At 39.3% G+C, this 19,465-nt stretch overlaps 1 protein-coding gene across 1 annotated transcript; it reads left to right on the forward strand.

The window, feature by feature from the left end:
• The first annotated feature begins 630 nt into the window (after positions 1-630).
• Positions 631-5,151, forward strand: CH25H (cholesterol 25-hydroxylase). The gene is made up of 2 exons (XM_065843887.2): positions 631-713; positions 3,561-5,151. The coding sequence occupies exon 2, from the start codon at positions 3,767-3,769 to the stop codon at positions 4,589-4,591; it is 825 nt and encodes a 274-aa protein (XP_065699959.1). The 5' UTR covers positions 631-713; positions 3,561-3,766; the 3' UTR covers positions 4,592-5,151.
• Positions 5,152-19,465: the final 14,314 nt, after the last annotated feature.

The following is a 19,465-nucleotide window of genomic DNA, read 5'->3' on the forward strand; positions in this document are numbered from 1 at the left end:
GGCCTGGTCATGACATCATATCTATCTATCTATCTATCTATCTATCTATCTATCTATCTATCTATCTATCTATCTAATCATCTGCCTCCCCCACCCCATATCTTTACATTTATACTACACTGAGTTTCCTCAGGCACTACCAATTAAGAATGCAGGCCAGGTGTGTGGGGTGAAATCGTACAGAGCAGATTTCCTCCTCTCTGCACAGCTGCCTTATAAGCTGAAGACGGGGTATAGCTTAATTCTCAATAAGTGTGTTCTTTATAATTAGTTTCAATAATTTTCCCTCTCAGTAATTATTCCACACGGGAGTAAAATCTCATGTCCTTTCTTTGAATTCAGACCCTGAGTTTCAAACTCAGTACACCTAAACACAAGGTTACACCTGCAAGGCCTGTGGCAGATCTGTGTCTACCAAGTCTTTGTCCCGCTGCAAAACGGTGTGTATTTTGTCACCCCTGAAAACTATAACAAAGCCTAGGAGATGCTCCCGGTAGCTGTGGCGCTGTCAGGAAGCCAGCGCTGGCTCCCAACGCCATTCTTGCAGCGGAGGCCGAGGCGGCCGCAGCGGGCAGCAGCAGCTGGCGGGGTCTCTCCGCTGGGGGGCGCTGTTGCCCGCGGAGAGGCCGCTGGCGCCGGTGCGGGGGGAGCGCGGACTCGGCGGGACCCGCACCCCGCGGAGCGGCCGCCAGCACCGGGAACGGCCGGGACAGGTGAGTGGGGGTGAGGACCTCGGGTCCACGGTGTTTTTTTCCAGCATGGTAACAATTTATCTTAAAGTGAGAGGAGGGACTGGCTCTGCCTGCCTTTGCTCTGGTCACTATGATGTTTCACTGCTACTGTCCTGAACTGGTGGCCAGCCCTCTTCCCCAGCACCCTTTCTCCGGCAGAAGGCTCAGCATATACTGGGATGTTGCCCTATCGCTGGTACAACAGTAATCCTACCATACAGAGGGGGAGAAGAGGAGGAGGGAAAAAGAAATTTTGCTGCTGTGACATCAGTTTCAGTATGTTGATCCTGGTTTTTCCTCCAACTAAACTTTTCCCCATTTTCCTACCCCCTCAGTGTTTTGCTATTTACCTTATAGCTTGTACCTAACAGTGCAGCCTCGGGTAGGTGCTTGCATTTTGTGCTCATGTGGAATCTATTTAAGACCCTTTGCAGGGCCTCATTCCAAACTATGTGCCCTTCAACCTGAACTCTGTAGCAGGAGTCTCGATTTTTTGAGAGACCCGTTTAGAGTCTTGTAACACATTGGAAAGTTTGGCAGCAATGTAAGCTGAGCAAAAGAGCTGAGGTTGTATTACTGAATTAAGCACAGAAAGGATTTGCATGTACTTTGTCTTTTCTTCACATTTTACCTTGTGCTGGCAAAGAAACCTAAGTTAGCGGAGCGGAAATATGTGATAAGTGCTTTTTGGTGGCTAAGCCAAACAGCTGGAACTCAGTGTCTGGAGATTAAGGGTTTGCCCTCTCTTATGCATGAGGATTCCTTTTTCTGAGCATACCCTCTTGCTGAGCAGGGTGCAGTCCCCAGCTGGGGTGAGCCTTGCTGGCAGAGCCCACCCTCCAGAGCCCCAGCAGATGGGCTGTGCTGGTGACCCGGGCAGCACCCGGCTCTGAGGTAAGTTCTGCTTGCCTTGCACCTTACTTGGGCTTTATGTTGCAGGATATACTGGTAACAAGACTGCAGAATTCTGCTATTTATACTTAAGGGATTTGAGAATCTTTTTCAATGATCTAATCTACAGGCAAAATGCCTATTCTTTAAATTTTAGCTTATAGGCAGCAGTGGTTCTAAAACTTCTAGAGACTTCATATGGCTAGTAGGGATTAGTCAGAGAAGTGTCCTTAGGGCAGCTGAGGAATTTCTGTCAATCTTCCTTTAGCCAGATTTGGAATACATTATAGAATAAATTCAGTCACTGCATAATTCTAACAAAATAGAGAATCACATATCACCTCTGGGAGGTAACTACATAATTCAACAGAAATAATCTCTCACAAGAATACTTTCAGACTCAAATGGTGATTGAGTTACAAATGCATTTTTCATGTCCTTTTTGTGAAATGGAGGTCAGGATAAAATACAATCTGAAGACTGAAATGAAGCTCTTGCATATAGATGCTCATCCATTAAATTAGTGTATCTCACTGGCTTTTAGTTTCACTACATTCGATGATTTGAATTAATTGAGTTAAACAGAACAGTCTCACAGATGCAGAAAATATTAATCTATTTCTAAAATTGCTATGCAACAGGTAGAGTCTGAAGGTCATCCCATACTTGTCTCTAACAAATAACTTCTGATTGCCTGAGTAGCAGCACAGATAATGTTACTGCTTCAGTAAACTCCTTGAAGTCTGAGAAGAGGGCAGCATTTGCACTTCCTTAAGACCAGAATCTCTTGAAGGGAAAATAGTTGAGATTGGAAGCAAGCTTAGGTATTAGGAGAAGTCCATGTGCAGTTCAGAAAATAATTTTTAAATATTGAGAAGCAAGGAAATTCTGTCTCCCATTTACCCCCATCAGATTTCTTTTCTGAATAGCAAAGAACTAAAACCGTCTGAACAGGCTAATAAAGTCATCCAGGAAGTTGAGCTCATTTCCAATATTAGAATAAATGCTGTACCTACAAAAGAGGTGAGTTCATAGGAAGTTGATGGCAAGCTCTGTTTTCCCTAAATGTTCAAAACTTTGTCTTTTTCTAAAAGCAGAAAGAAGTGATGTCTTGGTGGTTAAATCGAAATCTCCATCATTTACCCCTAAAATGCTTCTATCAAATTAGAAGTGTTAGGACTCAAACTTGCTAGCTTCTGTCTGCTCTGCTCTTGCCTGTCGTCAAAGGAAGATCTTTTAGAGGACATCGGTCTAACCAGTGGATCTTAATTACATAAATTAGTTCGATACCTGGGTAAAGGATTATTTCCACATCATGTTGCTCAAAGAACTGTTGAGATGCGTAGTGAATATTGCAATAATGCAACAATATTTGTCACTAATTATCTGCCTGGAAGCATAGTAAGATTTTACTTTATATTCTTCCCAGCAACCAGGGGATATTATATCCCTCAAAAGTTGTTGGCTCAGTTTTGTATCTAGTCAAGTCAGGTGGATTTTGCCATGTCAAGTAGATACAGGAGCATTAAGAAGAACATGACCTCAAAAGCAGGCACAGATAAGTCACAGCCACCACATTCAGACTGGAAGCATAAGGTTTTTACTCAGCCTGTTGTATACTGACGCTATAATTAAGAAAATGTGTGTTTGCACACATCCACTACCCACCAAATATCTGCAGGTGAGACCTAGGGTTTATGTACACATACATCTTTGGTAGCAGTCACATTAAAGAATCAATGGTAGGTTGTATTTCCTTATTTGTAAAGGCAAAAGGATAACAAAGGACAACACAGTTTAAAATTAGTAAGAGACAGCAGTTTTTCCAGTGTGCACACAAAGTAGAGTGAAAAATGTTCCTGCTTGCTTTTTTTTTTTTTCTTTCTGAATTCCAGTGGTAGAGTTCTGCATTTCTGCTCATTTTTCCTATTTTGCAAGTCTCTTGTAGAGCTCCAGTGACTGCCCTGGCCAGCTAATTCTGTTCTGAGATTGTAACGCGTTACACCACTCCTGTAAAACAGGACAGGGAACTTCCTCTTTAAAGCTACATATGACTAAGCAAGGAGGATTTCTGATGGGCGGAGTTTTCCCTTGAGCAAGATAAAGGCTTGCGGGATTTACAGACCTCTCAGACTGCCATCAGCATGAACTGCAGCTCGCCAGACAGAGTGCTGCTCAGCTGCGCGATGGATGGACAGCGGGACAGGTTGTTCCTGCAGCCTCTATGGGACTTTGTCACAGCAAAGGAGCCATTGATCAAGTCACCATTTTTTCCAGTGCTGTTTTCTTTTACAGCGTACATGGCTTTCTGTCTTCCATATGTTGCGCTGGACTTTTTAAGCACTAGACTACCAAACTTGAGCAAATACAAAATCCAGCCACAGAACTATCCGACTCTTGGAATGATGGTACCTTGCATTATTCAAAGTGCATATCACCATGTCGTTTTGATCTTCCCAGTGACATTTCTCCACTGGTACTGGAGACCAATGAATCTACCAGTGATAGCTCCAGAACTGCCTGAGGTCCTGCTGGAAGTAGGTGTTTGCCTGTTTCTGTTTGATTTTGAGTACTTCCTGTGGCATTTGCTTCATCACAAGGTGCCTTGGCTCTACAAGACCTTCCACAAGGTCCATCACAAGCATGTGTCAACATTTGCTCTTACTACACAGTATTCCAGTGTATGGGAATTGCTCTCACTGGGTTTTTTTGCTGCTATCAACCCAGTGCTCCTCGATTGCCATCCTTTGACAGAAATGATTTTCTTCCTTGTAAACATTTGGTTGTCAGTGGAGGACCATTCAGGATACGACCTTCCGTGGTCAACTCACCGACTTGTGCCTTTTGGTTTGTATGGAGGAGCACCACATCATGATCTCCATCATCTGAAATTCAAATCGAACTATGCTCCTTACTTCACCCACTGGGATAAAGTCTTTGGGACATTCACAGAGACACATTCTAATTAGAGATATTTACCTGTGGATAAACTCTTATTTTTTTATAGACTAAACTGGGACATTAATTTTGCAAAGACATGGTGAAGATTGTATATTTGAAGCTGCCTATAAAAGCAATAGCTATTTATAACAAATCCTCTTAATATATGTGTATTTTTATGTATACTTGGAACTGCCTTTGTTAAATGACTGCAAATGGGAGGGTAAATATCTGTTGCTTAAATTTGTTTGAGTCAAAGGTGTAAGGGAAGCAGTAAGAGACATCCTCTCTTCTTTCCTTCTTCCCAGCTTTTATAAAGCATGTATTACTGTATGATGTTTTATACATACGCCAGAACAATTATCTTACTGCTGTAGGATGATTTATGATGTAAACAGAAAAGATACACACCATGGGTTTTGTGGAGTTTAATCTGCCAGAGCATATTATTGCTCAGTGGTGTTGTAAAATGTTGCTGCCAAACAAAGCTAGTTGGCTAACTGTGCAATAATTTTGATATTTATATTTTAAACCTTGATGTACTGTCTGCTTTTAATAGAAAACAAACATGGCCATTCTTTTAAAATTATATTCTGTTTCATTTTATTAATTCTTCTGTTTATATTAGGAACAGGTGTGATTCCTTTTGCATCAGTGCAGTTTGAGTTTCAGACTTTTCTTATTAAAATACTGTCATGTTATTTCAGAAGTGAGCCATTTACTTTTTCTCCAGAATCATGTGTTATTTTTAAATAGTTTTCCATTTTGTAGAAACAGAATATTGAAGAATGCAGTTTAAAGAGCCACAATGAAATGTTATTATTACATTTGTGAGAAGCTTGAATAATTTTCACTGAATTTATGGTGTGAGAGCAGAACATTAAGCAGCCCCATAATAAAAGGGAGTGTTGGTCCTTCCCAACCACATCAATTAGTTATTACTTGCATGCAAAGACCTGGCAAGGAAATTTCAAACAGATTTCAGAGGAACAGAATGAAAGCTTTCAGGACCCTAAACCGTAGAACAAAATGCCTACATGTTGCTAGAAGAACAATTACATATAAAACATTGCCTTGTAGTTTCACAGAAGTCACATTGAAAAAAAAAAAGCATAAAGAGACAAACAAGTCTTCCATGTCTCATTCAGCAGAGATCCATATGGACTTCTGATGTCCACTATGTAACATTTTAATGCTTAGAATCTTCTATCCAGTATTACTAATAAAATTCTCAGGATAGTGATGTGAACAGAGTGCAAATAATGTAGAGAGTGTGTAATGAACACTTATGAATCATCATCAAAATATGTCTGTCATTATGTTATGGGTTGCAGGACCTTACAGAGGCTGTTTGTCCGAGAGAAGAGAGAACCCTTCATATTTCCAACAGCGTGAACTTATAAAGGGAACAGACTTTTGGATAGTGCAACTTTTTGATAATAGGAAATAATTTGCATAAACATCTTCATAAACAGTATGAAATGCTGCAATCTTAATGCTGAACTACTCCCTCTGCTCTCTGGATATCACAGTAGAGCAACCCTTCTTTTCAGTGGCAACAACATGACACGTCCTGAGAGCAAACACTGAGGCTTAAAAGAATACAAAACTATAATTTTTGCCTTGCATCTATTCAGCTGAAAGAAATAATTCCCAATCTTTCTGATTATTGTAATCATCAGTATTTTGAGGTGTGCTACAAAGAGAAGGAAGTTTGGCTGTGTGTGTGTGTTTTTTTTTTTCTTTCTCTTTTTTTTTTTTTTTTTTTTTCCTGCCAAATGTGGGAGGCAAAATACAGGCTCTGATTTCTTTGAGCTGTTTAGTCATTTTGAGGTATCCCAAAGTTACCCTCTCAGTTCTAGAAATCCCACTTGATTCAGCTTGGCAAATACTGAGTATCTGACAGGGGTGACCTCTTGTTTCAATGAGTTATACCTTATAACTACATATTGTAACTATACACTATAACAGTCTGTTTCATTTACCATTGGCTCTCTAAGTAAGCAAAGTTACAGCTAACTGATACTTGGATATATTGGTATAGGAAGCTTATGAACAAATCCCACAAGAAAGGTTGTAGCTGAACCCCTGGGGATTTTTCTGCTTTTTTGTGTGAAGCTGAAGTGTCGATACAACAAATACTTTACTACTGGAGAAAGAGTCCTGGTCACATGCAGGCAAAACTATGCTTGCTCTTGTCAAGTGAGATAGTCTTATTTGGTATTAAAGGTGCAGTGTAACAGCAGTGAGGATGATCAAAGTGACCCTGGAAGGAGGCAATGTACTCCATGATGATCCTGCCTACTCTTCTCTCCCTCACATCCCTCACAAGTTTGTACAACTTTAGACACACACCAAGAATCCATTTCCTCAGATATGGAATTTCCTCCAGGTTGTATCTGTACTGGACCTCTTGCCAATCAGACTTGGATTCCCAGTTTAAAGGTTCATTATTGCATGAACTTGGAATACCAAAAAAAACCCCAAACAAACAAAAGTTGTCAAATGAAAATTCAACTAGTACAAGTCTTGAGTGGCTTATTTGAATTCCATGCTAGAAGTATCTGTACTTCATTGTCATGACACAATCCTAGCATACCTTGTCCCTGTTTGTCCAGTGCTTTGAAGGTAACTTGGGCTCTAAACCATGAGGGATTGAAACCATTTACATATTGTGTGTACTTGGAAGCTCTTTCCATAATAGCATACTATAATATAATTTTAGATGTAGGTATGAGAAAAACTCACCAGCAGAAGCCCAGACAGACATGTAACTTCAGGCCTTTGCAATTCAATGAAAAGCAAAACATAGACAAAAACACATACTGAAGATAAAGCAAATAAAAGTTGTTGGGTTTTTTTTCCTGTTTTCATTGAAAGTTCAGCATATACTGTACCACTGAGCGTGAGAGCACAGCAAGTTCTGTGTATTGATGGTGCTGAGATTTTAAAACAGGATTTTACAGATGTCACTTCCCATATTTGCATTTCCCCATGGTCTTCACCACAAGTGTTTACCAGACAAATGAAATGGCATAACGCTCTATTGTAGGGGTTTATGTCAGAAAATCAAAACCAACTTTCTTTCTTCTGTTCCAAAATTCTCCTGGCTTCCTTCCTCATCATAATGTGACGTGGTATACCACACAGACTTCCTATTTAATCTACCAAAAGCTGATCTGTTGTAATTTGTGAGTAAAGAGAGGATGTTTGCAGAGATCCTTGAAGTTATAAAATGAGATTTTTTTATGCTGTTATTGTTCACTTTATATGTCTAAAAATCCCAATTTAATAAAGGTCAAAGAAATAAGATTTGATGCATGTTTCTTTGTAACTGCATCTTAGTTTTAGAAACATGATGAAATATTGAACTCTTTGTTTGGTCTTAAAAATTGCAGGAGTTCCCGACTTCCCACTGGCAATTTAATACTGTGCCTCTCTTGAAACTTAGGGTGAGTCTTTTGAATGATAGTTGTTTTGTTAGTTTTGAGGTAACAGTATACAACACGGCAAAGGGACAGGTTTTTGCCTAGTGAGTGCATTATCAGTGCTGCTGGAAATTGTGCTTGCTCCTCAGGTGCTTTCAAGAGAGCCTATGAAGTTTAGAGCCACTATTCATTTCTGGAAAAGGTTTTCTCCTTATTCATGTTGATCAAATGCAAATACTTAAATGGGGAAGCACAAGACAGTCTACAGTCTACAGCTATGCTTTTGTATTATTTGAAAAAATAATATATGTCATTAATGGATTTAGTGACTCAGTATAGTGTATTATCTGGATTAAATAAAAAACTAGCATCTCTTTGGGCTATCAGACTGTGCTACCCCTACACTAGTTTTGAAGCAATTTGTAATGACAACGCTTAATTGTCATCCCTTGCCCCTCAACGTTATTGGAAGGACTGAATAACTTTAATTTGGCTTTATTTTAGTGGTCTCAGCAGTAACTTCAGCAGTTTTACTTATTCTTGCTTTCATGCAGAAGTAGGAAGCTTTCACTATTAACTGCCTACATCCATGCAACCATTTTGGAACCAGTTACAGTTCTGTATCTGGAAAAATCAGTCATCTTGGACTCTCTCAAAATAAAAAAACAAACAAACAAACAACCTGGATTTATTCCCAGATTACCTTTGTTGAGAGACTAATTAGTACGAGCCTACTACCACATTTACATGTAAACTGCATCTAAGACCCATCTTTTTGTGCTGGGCTTGGCTGATGTGCCAGTTTGCTCAAATATTTAGGCTGGTCCTGCATTGCTCAGTTCAATCCAACCTAAAAGGTCTTTATAGCACAGTCTGGGGTTGTGTTTGCAATATGTTTTCCTCATAAAAACAACTGCCAAACAACTGTTTTCCAAAATCTAAATGTGTTTCTAATTTATGGAAATCTGAAGTTGCTTAGGACACAGAAAAAAATCCTTACCCCCCCCAAACCAACCAACACAAGCATTCCAGACTTTAAAGGGATCAGAATTAATGCAGAGGAGCCTTTAGCTGTAGAAAAAGATGATGATCTTTTTTAATCCTTTTCAGACTTTCTTCTTTTTAAAGATAAGCTTTGTAAAGCTTACTAACCACCTTGTCCCCAAATTGCAATGATTGCCATGATTAAGGCTGTAGGTATGGACAGGGGGAGGAGAAAGGGAAACTGATGTGTCTGCAAGTATGCTCAGTTTTGAGACAACAGGTTTTACATGTAGAAAACCAAAAAATGAACATACCAAGCTGGATGTAGGCCAGACAGGCAGAAACATGACTACTCTGGTTTTAGTCTGTTGAGAGACATTTCAATACTACAGACACGTGATTTGGAGGGATATGGAAAGATGTGTTACCTGTACTTCCAGGGACAATTTAGATGGCAGGTACTTTTACTTGTCTTCAGAACTAAGCAGCAAACAATTCAGGCGATTAAGTAGTCTGAAGTTTAGGATAAGCTATAAAAAAACTGTTTTGAAGGTGAGCAAGATGTACCCTCTTTATCAAAATTATATGAAGAAGCACTGCTAGAAACTATATTGATGTAAGGCTGTTTACACACTTCTCTAAGTGTTGAGAGCAGCTGTGGAGGAGCTTCGAAGCACCCCTAAGAAACAACACATTCGCATAATTACAAAGCCCCTTTAAAAGATTTATTTACAAAACTTCTGGAACTAGTCTAAATAGCTGACACAATGAAATTTATCAAACTAACCAGAAAATTAACATGGGAAATACATGGGTGCTAAGGGCTGGAATGATTTAATACTGTGTAAGCATGGTCCTCTGATGCTTGCAGCTTACAAAACCTGAAAGCTCAGAGGTGGCCTAATCAGCTGAGCAAATAAATGCCTACCAGCTGTCTTCCTTTTTTTTTTTTTTTTTTTTTTTTTAAATCCTAGCTATGTTCTCCACTGATATTCTGTTTTCCTGGTAACCCCAAAATACTTTCCTTGAACAGCTGTTGACAGCTCACCCTCTTCCTTAAGAAAATTGGCTGAGTACTGCCAGCTGCTTTGCCAGGTTTGCAGTGTTTTTTCACTTAGGCAATCAAATGATCATTCCCTTGTTCCTGGATCAGCTGAGAACCTGGAATACATTGCATGCACATGTCCTCCTGCAAACAGAGGCTCATCCCTCACAACCTGTCCTGGAATACCATGTCTGAGGAGGTAAGCACTTGCCTCTACCCCTTTTTGTCTTCTACTCAGGTCTGGTGGGTCCATGATGTTGGGTTAGCAGGACCATGCTGATGCAGAGCTGCAGGATGCAGTGTTTGAGGCCATTGAAGTTTCTCACCAGCAACAATTTTAGCATGACCAGGCCCAACCCAGAGCTGGAGCCTTGAGCGAGTAATGGCTTGGTAGCTCTGCTACTAATGTGGTGAGGAAAGCAAAAGAATATTTAATTACTTCTTCTGTGGGGTTGATTGTTTCCAGCTAGTATTTTTCCTCTGTTCCCACAGCCACAGTTCATCCTGGATTCAGCCGTGTCTGATGTTTCTTGCGACTTGCCTGTGGGGAATTGCTTTTCTAGTTTATGACATCTCTGTTTTGTGTTACATAGCATGCGCGTTTCCTAAGCCAGAAAGCTGAAGCAAAATAACTAGCTTGCAACTGGCTGGCAGACAATTAGTTTATGCAGCAACCCTCTTTTACAAGTACCATGACTGATAGTTTACTGTAATATTCTGTCTGCTTTCTAGCAAATCCCAATGCTGTGTTTATAACCAAAACCCTCCTCCCATGACTGTTCAACCTAGGTCCAAACTCTACGGCTCTGTGTCCTTTTCTTTCTGGAAATTAATTGCGTAGTTGAGTCCATATGCTATATGCATTTTTTTCCTTTCTTTTTGTGACTCAGAGTTGTATCTGTTTAGTTGAACCATTTTTTAGAAGAAGGAATTTAATTTCCCTCCACACTTGGCATGGCTAGCAGAAGAGCACTGTTTTTCTCTGAAAGCTATGGACAGATAACAAAAGAGTATGTAATATGTGGAAAGGCACATGCCCTCAGTTCTATCAGCACAAGTTGATTCTCTGTTTTATTTCCTTTGCCTATTGAGCTTCAGCTCACTGCTTCCATGCTCTTCTCTCAGACATTTCAATTATAGGATAATAGGATAAATTAGTGCTCATATAGCACCAGTATAATTTCTAGAATTTAACTGTCCTGATAGAGCCTAGTAATTTGCAGTTAGCACTATTACAAATGCTATTATTAATATAATTTTGAAACCCTGACTGAATTCTGCATGCCAGGAGCTCTACAAACACAGAGTAGAAAGCAATCTCCCAGGAGGCTATAGGCATAACATGGACCTTCTGCATTCAGAAATTATTATACTTATAGCACCTGCTTCTTGCTGCCAAACTTTCTTTTGAGACCTAAGCATTCCCTGAGCAAAATGAAGAATAAAAACCATAAATGTACACGTTCTTCATCCACTGTGAGCTGATGTATTTTTCCCACTAGGTTTGAGAGTAAGAAATAAGAACCGAACTTATAACTGTAGGAGGGTTTTAACTAAAATAAAATATGATGATAACAGTGGAAAGAAAATATTCAGTCCTTTACTCACAAGTGTTTTAGTAGAAAAGCTCAATTGTATGCTTTACCTTGCTATGCCAAACAGTTTTCTTGGTACCTACACATTTCTGGTGGCTACAGTGAAGTTGTGAAGTAATAATGAAGATATATATATATATATATACATACACACATATATATATATATATATATGTAACACGTATTTTGTGAAAGCTGTATTCACTTCCTTGGTAGAAGTATTTAATCAAAACTTTCTCAATAAAACATCTAAGTCTGACTTGGCAGTAATTGGTCTTTTCAGATACCTGAAAGTCTTGATGGGTGTGTTTTATCTACAAAGCACTAATACACAAACAAAACAAGTAATGGGGCTTTATTTATTTCCTAGTGATGTTATTACAAATCTTGATTGTTTAATGTAGATGTAGCACCAGCTAAGCTTCTAGCTGGCTGTGGCAAGGAGGAGGATTTAGAAGCTCATTTTGTTTGTTGCAGTACACCTTACCGAAGGTGTAAAATCCAGTCCTGTTGAAGGGTTTTCTAAGAATTTGGTAGTTACAGCTGTGTACTTACGCTATTTCTGCCTTTTAATGCAAAAATTCCTGACAGTAGCATAGAAAAAATGTATTCTAGAATCCAAAGCAAGGTTTGGACATGAGTCACACAAAGGTAACTGGTGTTTATTCTAACTACCTTTACCAGTGGCTTCCAGGGAAGAACTGTATTTGCTTTCTTCCTGCCTGGGTGGGAATTCCAGGATCAGATTATTAGTAATGGACACATGGCAGTTCTGGTGATTGTCCAGCAATATGTGATGTAGCTCATGATAGTGCATATATATCCATTATCTCTCTCTCTCTAAATATCTATATATGATTGTAATACATATATATGTAAATAAAACCCCATTGCCTGTTTTGTTTTGGTATTTGCATATACAATACATATAAACAAAATTGTGGTATTTAAGGTATGGTGTAAGAAAGCTGGAGATGACAGCAAACCAGAGTTGTGGTTGGTGGTTCGATAGAGGCAAACTTCTCCACAAAGGGCCCTAGGGAAGCACTGTTGGTAGATGTGGACACATATGCTCAGTCTTGGGAGCAATCTGAGGGTTTTCCCCCCAAGTCAAGACATGTGAGAACAAGACAGCTGAAACTTTTGTGGTAGTGATAGTGTCATTTTTTGCTCATTTTCAGAAGAAAACAACAGTTACACAATTGCAATGTCTGTCAGGGTATTCCAGTAACTTGTGGACTTGTTACACAACTCAGTAGAATTGGACAGAGCAGGAGAGGTCCCAAAGATACTAAGTGATCCTACATTTTATGAAAAACACTAGCTGAGTAGAGGCCAGGGATATTGACATAATTTTCTTGACCAGATTAGAAGGAAACAGGGAGGAACCAACCCCGGTTCGCTCTGTGAGAAAGCAGTCCGCTGGCCCCTGCATGAATCTGCAGCTCTGAATTAGTTGCAGCCTGCACTATCTGCTCCTTAGCTAAAAGCCGAATGGGATAAATGCAGGATGTTGCAGTGTGTGTGGGGGGCAGGTGAGCCTTGGGGATATGGGAGAGGACTGAGGATTTTGTGGGACAGTACAGCTACGTTCAGGTTTTCTGGATATACTGCTGCATTAGGGAGGACCTAGCAGAGGTTCTGTGTTTTTTGAGGTTGTAGTGTGTAACTCATAGCAACATTAATTTACAGGAAACAAGAATTTAAAACTTGCATGTAGTTTCTTTGATGTGAAGTGTCACTCTCTTTTTTTTCATTGGAAAGGGTCAAGATAAATATGACAAAATCAGGGAGTCAACTTGTGATTCAGACTGAAAAGTTTTGCGTAGAAGAGCTAATGATGGGCTCAGCAGTGTCAGGCTTCTTCACAAGAAGTGGAACTTCAGAGCTGTGGCCCCTCCTTGCAGAAAGGGAGAGCAGCTCTTGCAAGAGATGGTCCTGTAGGAGAGGGAATGGTGGCAGACTGAACACATGGACAAGCAAGTGGTGGGAAGCACGGAGTGAATTCTAGGATGTTTGTCTATGGCAGACATTCTGTGCATACTGAACACCTATTCGTATTTATTTCTGGAAGTATTTTGGGTGTGTTATAGTACCAGGAGTCTTTTATGACAGGAATCTTCTTACCTTTAACTTTCATTGCAACAAGAGGACTGGCAGTTGGTAAAACTATACCGCTGTGTCTCTTATTTTGGCTTGCACTTCACAGAAACCTGTTTGAATTAGCTAACTCAGATAATGTAATGCCTGATAGGTACAGTGGCCTTGAATGTTTTAATATATTTGCTATTAATCTTCAAAAAGTCTGATGTTTTCAGAGTAGGAATACACTGCCTAAAAAGAAGCTCAACCAGTGAGGCTTAATTATGAATATGGAGCTGATTTAAGAAAAGAGGAGGAAAAAAAAATAGGGAAACAGTATGCCTAGAGATGCTTAACCTCTCAAAACACACAAACGGCAGAACGAGACAGAAACACGACCATAAAGATCAGTAGTGTTTTGAGTGGCTAAAAACAGCAGGAGATTTTCGGTTTACCTGGCATTCACTGAGAAAAGTAGCTTCAACCTTGACTAAGTAATATCTCTCTTAAAACCAAGTTCCAAAGTCTCTAGAAGTTAATGAAGGAAGAATTTCTCTGAACTTGAGAGCCCACGTTATTTTAGGACTGATAATTGTAGTGAAGTTTTGCTATAGAATGGCAGAAGTTGAAAGTGAACAAACTTGTGGGTTGAGGTAAAGCTGGTTTAATATGTAGAGTAAAAGCAAAGCAAACCAGTGAATTAATTCATTACTTCCGATTGGCAGGCAAGTGTTCAGCCATCTCCAAGAAAGCCAGACTCCATCACATGTAGTGGTTACTTGGGAAGACGAACGCCATCACTCGGAACACCCTCTCCTTCCTTCTTCTTTTCCCAGTTTTTGCACCAAGCATGACATCACATGATATGTAATGTCCCTTCAGACAATTTGAGTCAGCCACCCTGGCTGTGTCCCTTCTCAACTTCTTGTGCACCTGCAGCCTTCTCCCTGGAAAGTCCTTGACTTGGTATAAATATTGCCTGGCAACAACCAAAACATCAGTGCATTATCAACATTCTTCTCATACTAAATCCAAAGAACAGCACTATACCAGCTACTAGGAAGAAAATTAACCATATTCCAGCTGAAACCAGGACAACTTATCTTTTAATTTATCTGGTTTAGATGAGTTTAAGACCCAAGATTGCATTACAGTAATGTAAAATAATATAAATTCTGGTAGTAGAGACATTAATTATCAAATGAACTAGCTTTTTCTGAGAAGAAAGGTAGTCCACATTAAATGGAGATGATATCACTATGAAGAATTTTCCCAGAAATTGAAAATTGCTTTTATGTCTTTAAAAACTGAATAGACTAGTCAGGAAGCTATGTGTACATTCAGGTCATCTGACTTTTTCTTCTTATATGTGACTGTCTGGTAGATCCAAACAGATTGGCCTGTCCCAGACTATGTACTCTGGCCTCCGGTCTCTCTGACTGTAGCAATCCATGCTGTATACTCTCTTCCACAGCTGATCTTCAAATATCTGTGAATCATGTCCCCTAGCAAAGACAGCCCTAGCCTCATCCAGCTTAGCTATCATCCTAGTTCTGCATTCCCAGCCTCCTTGGGCAGGGTAGTTCCAGCTCTTCCTCCATACACCCCTTCCTTGTGCTCCTATATAGCTTAATACATCCCTGCATCTATCGGAGAAAGAAGCAGCCATGGAGCATGTCTGAAAATTAAATGCTCCAGGGTTTTGTTTTGGTTTTGTTTTTTGTTTGGTGGTTTGGTTTTTTTTTTTTTTTCGTAATTCAGTTTTGGTCTAGCATTTTGCTGTCAACTTGAGCAAGTGACATCTGGCTAGAACTTTGTGCTACCAGTTCCAAAAGTGCTTCCTTTTTTGGAGATCTGTTGACACAAGCTGTCCTTACTTTGCTTGAGCAATACCCTGAATGTAGTGGCCCTCACCTGCAGATATTGCTTTGTTATCATGATCATCATAGTAGATATTGCATCACGTCATCCCGGCTGATCTAAGTTCTGGAATAGAAAGAATGGAAAAAAAAAAAACCAAACCACCACAAACACAAAAAGAACAACAGAACCAACCTGGGTGTGCATTAATTATTTCTCCCATGTAGAAGCTTGGTTTTGGTTCGCAGGATTCCAGGATGATGATTAAACGTCCCTTCCAAAAAACCAGGAAGTGCTGATAAAGACTTTAGCAATGTTTCCTGTAGGCTGAAACTAACATCTGAATCTGGAAGGGGGAAAAAATGCTTACTCAAAAGTACAAGGATCTGAAATGTTTTCTGGGGTTTTCTCAAGTTAGTGATACAAAAGGGGAATAACAGTCTTTAAGGACAGAAAGAGTGGAATTTTTCTTGTGGTAAAGGGGGAGTTTCTTGTCCACATGAAATCCTGTTAACCTCAGACCATATTGTGAAGGTAGTACAGTAAAATCCACAGAAATTACTAGTCTAAACACTGAGTAAGATTAACTATTTCTGCCTTTGCAGCAAGGAGAATTGCCCTTTGTTGAATACTGATATTTTTGTACTTATAGTTCTCACTCATCCTCTCCTGGGTGGGTTTTTTCCCCCCATCTTTTCCATGATGCCATACCACTCTGCAGTTCTAGTTTTGCCTCCAAAAGCTTTCTGTGTCTTGGTTAACTTTGTTACAGATCCTCCCTTCAAGGGAATGAAAATTGAGAGACCATCAATAATTGGAACTGATGCTAGTTCACAACTCTTGTAATTGCACACTGAGGACAATATGATAATGTGTGTCAACGTATTTAATCTATCAGGATTTGGGGAGTCTTATTTTTATCTACTGTGAGCCTTGTTTAGAAAAAAAAAAAAGTTTTGCCCATGACTATTTACTTTTTAAATGAGTGGATAGGTTATGACTTTAGGTTATGACTTTTTGGAACTCTTTTTTTTTCCTGGAAATTAGGATAATGTAAAGATTTTCTTGGAGATCTGAACAACTGAAGAAAACTACAAACTGCATTAAGGCTGTTAGGTGACTGGACTTCATTTAATTTAAAATGTTCATTCCTGATCTCTTAGGAAGTAATGAGCAACATTGATGCTAAACTTTGTTGAACATATTCTACATAGATGTAGATGTATGACTGCTATTGTCTCCATGTATTTGACTTTACAAGATGCAGGCTGGCCACAGGTAGAATGGAAAGGGTGGATTAAAATTTGAAGATGGTTGAGCATGGTCTAGAATTGTAATGAAGACTGTTTTGGTGTTTTTTTGTTGTGTGTGTTTGTTTGTTTTTCTCCTATGATTATGTAGGAAAACTAACCAGTCTGGATGAAAGACTGAGAAGAAAGAAACTTGGAAATGATCAGCTTCTAGTGATGGACTGGCTTTCTCTAGAGAGTGAAGCTGCAGCATGAGCACAAAATGTGCTTAGCATCCAGTTTGACCTCTTTTTATAAGGGCTGCAGAAATAGAGAGGTTGTTTCCCTGCTCCTTTCCCTTTCAGGTGAGCTGAGAGCTAGGAGAATGAGCCTACTAGGAGAGGGACTTTTTACAAGGGCATGTAATGATAGAACAAGGGATAATGGCTTTAAACTGAAAGAGCGTAAATTTATATTAGATATTAGGAAGAAAATCTTCACTATGAGGAAGGTGAGTCACTGGAACAGGTTTCTCAGAGAAGTTGTGGATGCCTCACCCCTGGAAGTGTTCAAGGCCAGGCTGGACAGGGCTTTGAGCAACCTGGTCTAGCGGAAGGTGTCCCTGCTCATGGTGGGGGGAGTTAGAACTAGATGATCTTTAAAGTCCCTTCCAACCCAAACCATTCTATGGTTCTGTGAATAAAACTGGACAATACTGGGACTATCAGCTTAATGACATGCAAATATTCTGCAACAAATTAGAATTAGTTAAATTACATTTAGATAAAACTAATTCTGAAATGAAAACATGGACATCATGACCTCATTGGGATGCAAAGCTCTGGCACTTGGTTTAAAAAGTACTTGCTTAAAATGGCTCTTTGGGGTTTTTGTCCTCTTTGTTTCATCTTATTTCATCCTGTAACATTTTCCTGTACCATCTCCACGTTGCTCCTTAATGGCCAGTTCCACAGACTCTTACTCCTCTGTCCTCAAACTCTCCTTCTTCTCCTTAACATCTGCTGTTTCTAATCTCAAATTCCCATGTCCTTCCAGAACCCACAGCATGGTGTAGCCATAACTCACAGTGGCTCTGCAGGACACAGCATGACAGCAAGTAGAGGGGCTGACAAAGGGGACAGGTTGGAGGCTGGAACACAGCACAGTGCTCTGCTGCCCCCACCTGCCTCTGCAGATGCCCCCTCTTCTTTGGGGGGCCACATGAGGGGGGGCACACAGATGTGCGGAGCTGTCCAGAAACAGCCATGTGCATCACAGAAAAATCGGAGCTTTCTGTGACTTTAATTGCCTCACTTGGAAAAACAGTCATTTGGAATCAAACCAAGTAGGGTATTTTTCTTTCAGTTTTTAGAAGGAAATTTACATTATCTGTTTCTTGATATTTTAAAGTTTTATATTAGTTCAAAAATCATTAACTTGATTTCAAAACAAAAATACAAGGATTCGATTTTGAAAAATGGAAATGAATCATAAAGATGTGTTACTATAAAATTTGATTTTTTAGCCCCAGCAAAAAGAATATAAATTTCCTAGATGTTTTTAGCAATCCAAATATATATCTTTTCAGCAATTTCCAGTTTAGTTTTATTCTGAAAAAAAAAAACCCAAAACCTCTATTTTCTGCATATTATTATGTATATTTTGTCTAATAACCTCATTAATGAAAAGCTCTTCCTAGCTGGGCTACTGACAGTGTGTATTATGGTTTATTTAATATTTTAATCCTATAAATTATTTGGATGAATGATTTGATGTCACGGAGAATGAAAAATGCAGTCTATTTTAAGGGTGCTGTGCACAGTTTGTGTGTTGAATTTACATAAACCAGATGTAGAAAATAATGATATTCCTACCACTGGGCTCTCATGTTACTTGAGACTTATATTGGGTTTGGTGATTATCTAGGAGCAAAGCCTAGTGAGAGTTAAAACCTGCATCCTACCATTCCTAAGAGTAGATGATCATTCTGCATTTTGCAGCTAAGTCATCCCTGCTGTGTTTATTTTACATACACTCTGAGGTTTGTGGGTTTTTGTGTTTTGTTTTGTTGTTGTTTTTTGGTTTTGTTTGGTTTTTTTTGTTGTTGTTTTTGTTTGTTTTGTTTTGATTTGTTTTTTACTTTAATTGCAGTGGCTTTTTTTATACCCAAGAATTATTTTGCCTCATAAAAAAGAAATTTCATTCATGCTTGCTTAATCTGCTCTCATTACACGTCTTGTGACTTGACAGGAGCCATATCCATAGGTACTAGATCCCATAGAAAATATCACATATAATTCGGAATTAAAACTAAACATTAGTTCTTTACTGAAGAGGCCATTAAATCTTGTAGGAGTTTGGTTTACAATGCTCTTTGGTTGAACTCTGTTCTTCTCTAATGAACAGTGTAATATCTATGTGTTGCATGAATGAGGGTAAAACTGATCAAAGAAACTCCCAGTAACATGCTGTGCAGAGCTGGATTGAAGAGATCTAGATCCTCGGCCTCTTGGAAGTGGGTTGAAGGGGAGGGTGGCCTGTATTTCAAAGAACTTAGAAGTCACATAGAATTCAGGAGCCTGGGACACTGCTTTTTGCAAAAAAGCATGGCCAGAATCAGAGCTGAGATTCCTAATGATGCTCCACAACTTTTGAAGACATGTTCAATGTGAGACTGAAG

This window comes from Patagioenas fasciata, chromosome 8 (assembly GCF_037038585.1).
Source record: "Patagioenas fasciata isolate bPatFas1 chromosome 8, bPatFas1.hap1, whole genome shotgun sequence".
In the NCBI taxonomy this organism is placed as follows: domain Eukaryota; kingdom Metazoa; phylum Chordata; class Aves; order Columbiformes; family Columbidae; genus Patagioenas; species Patagioenas fasciata.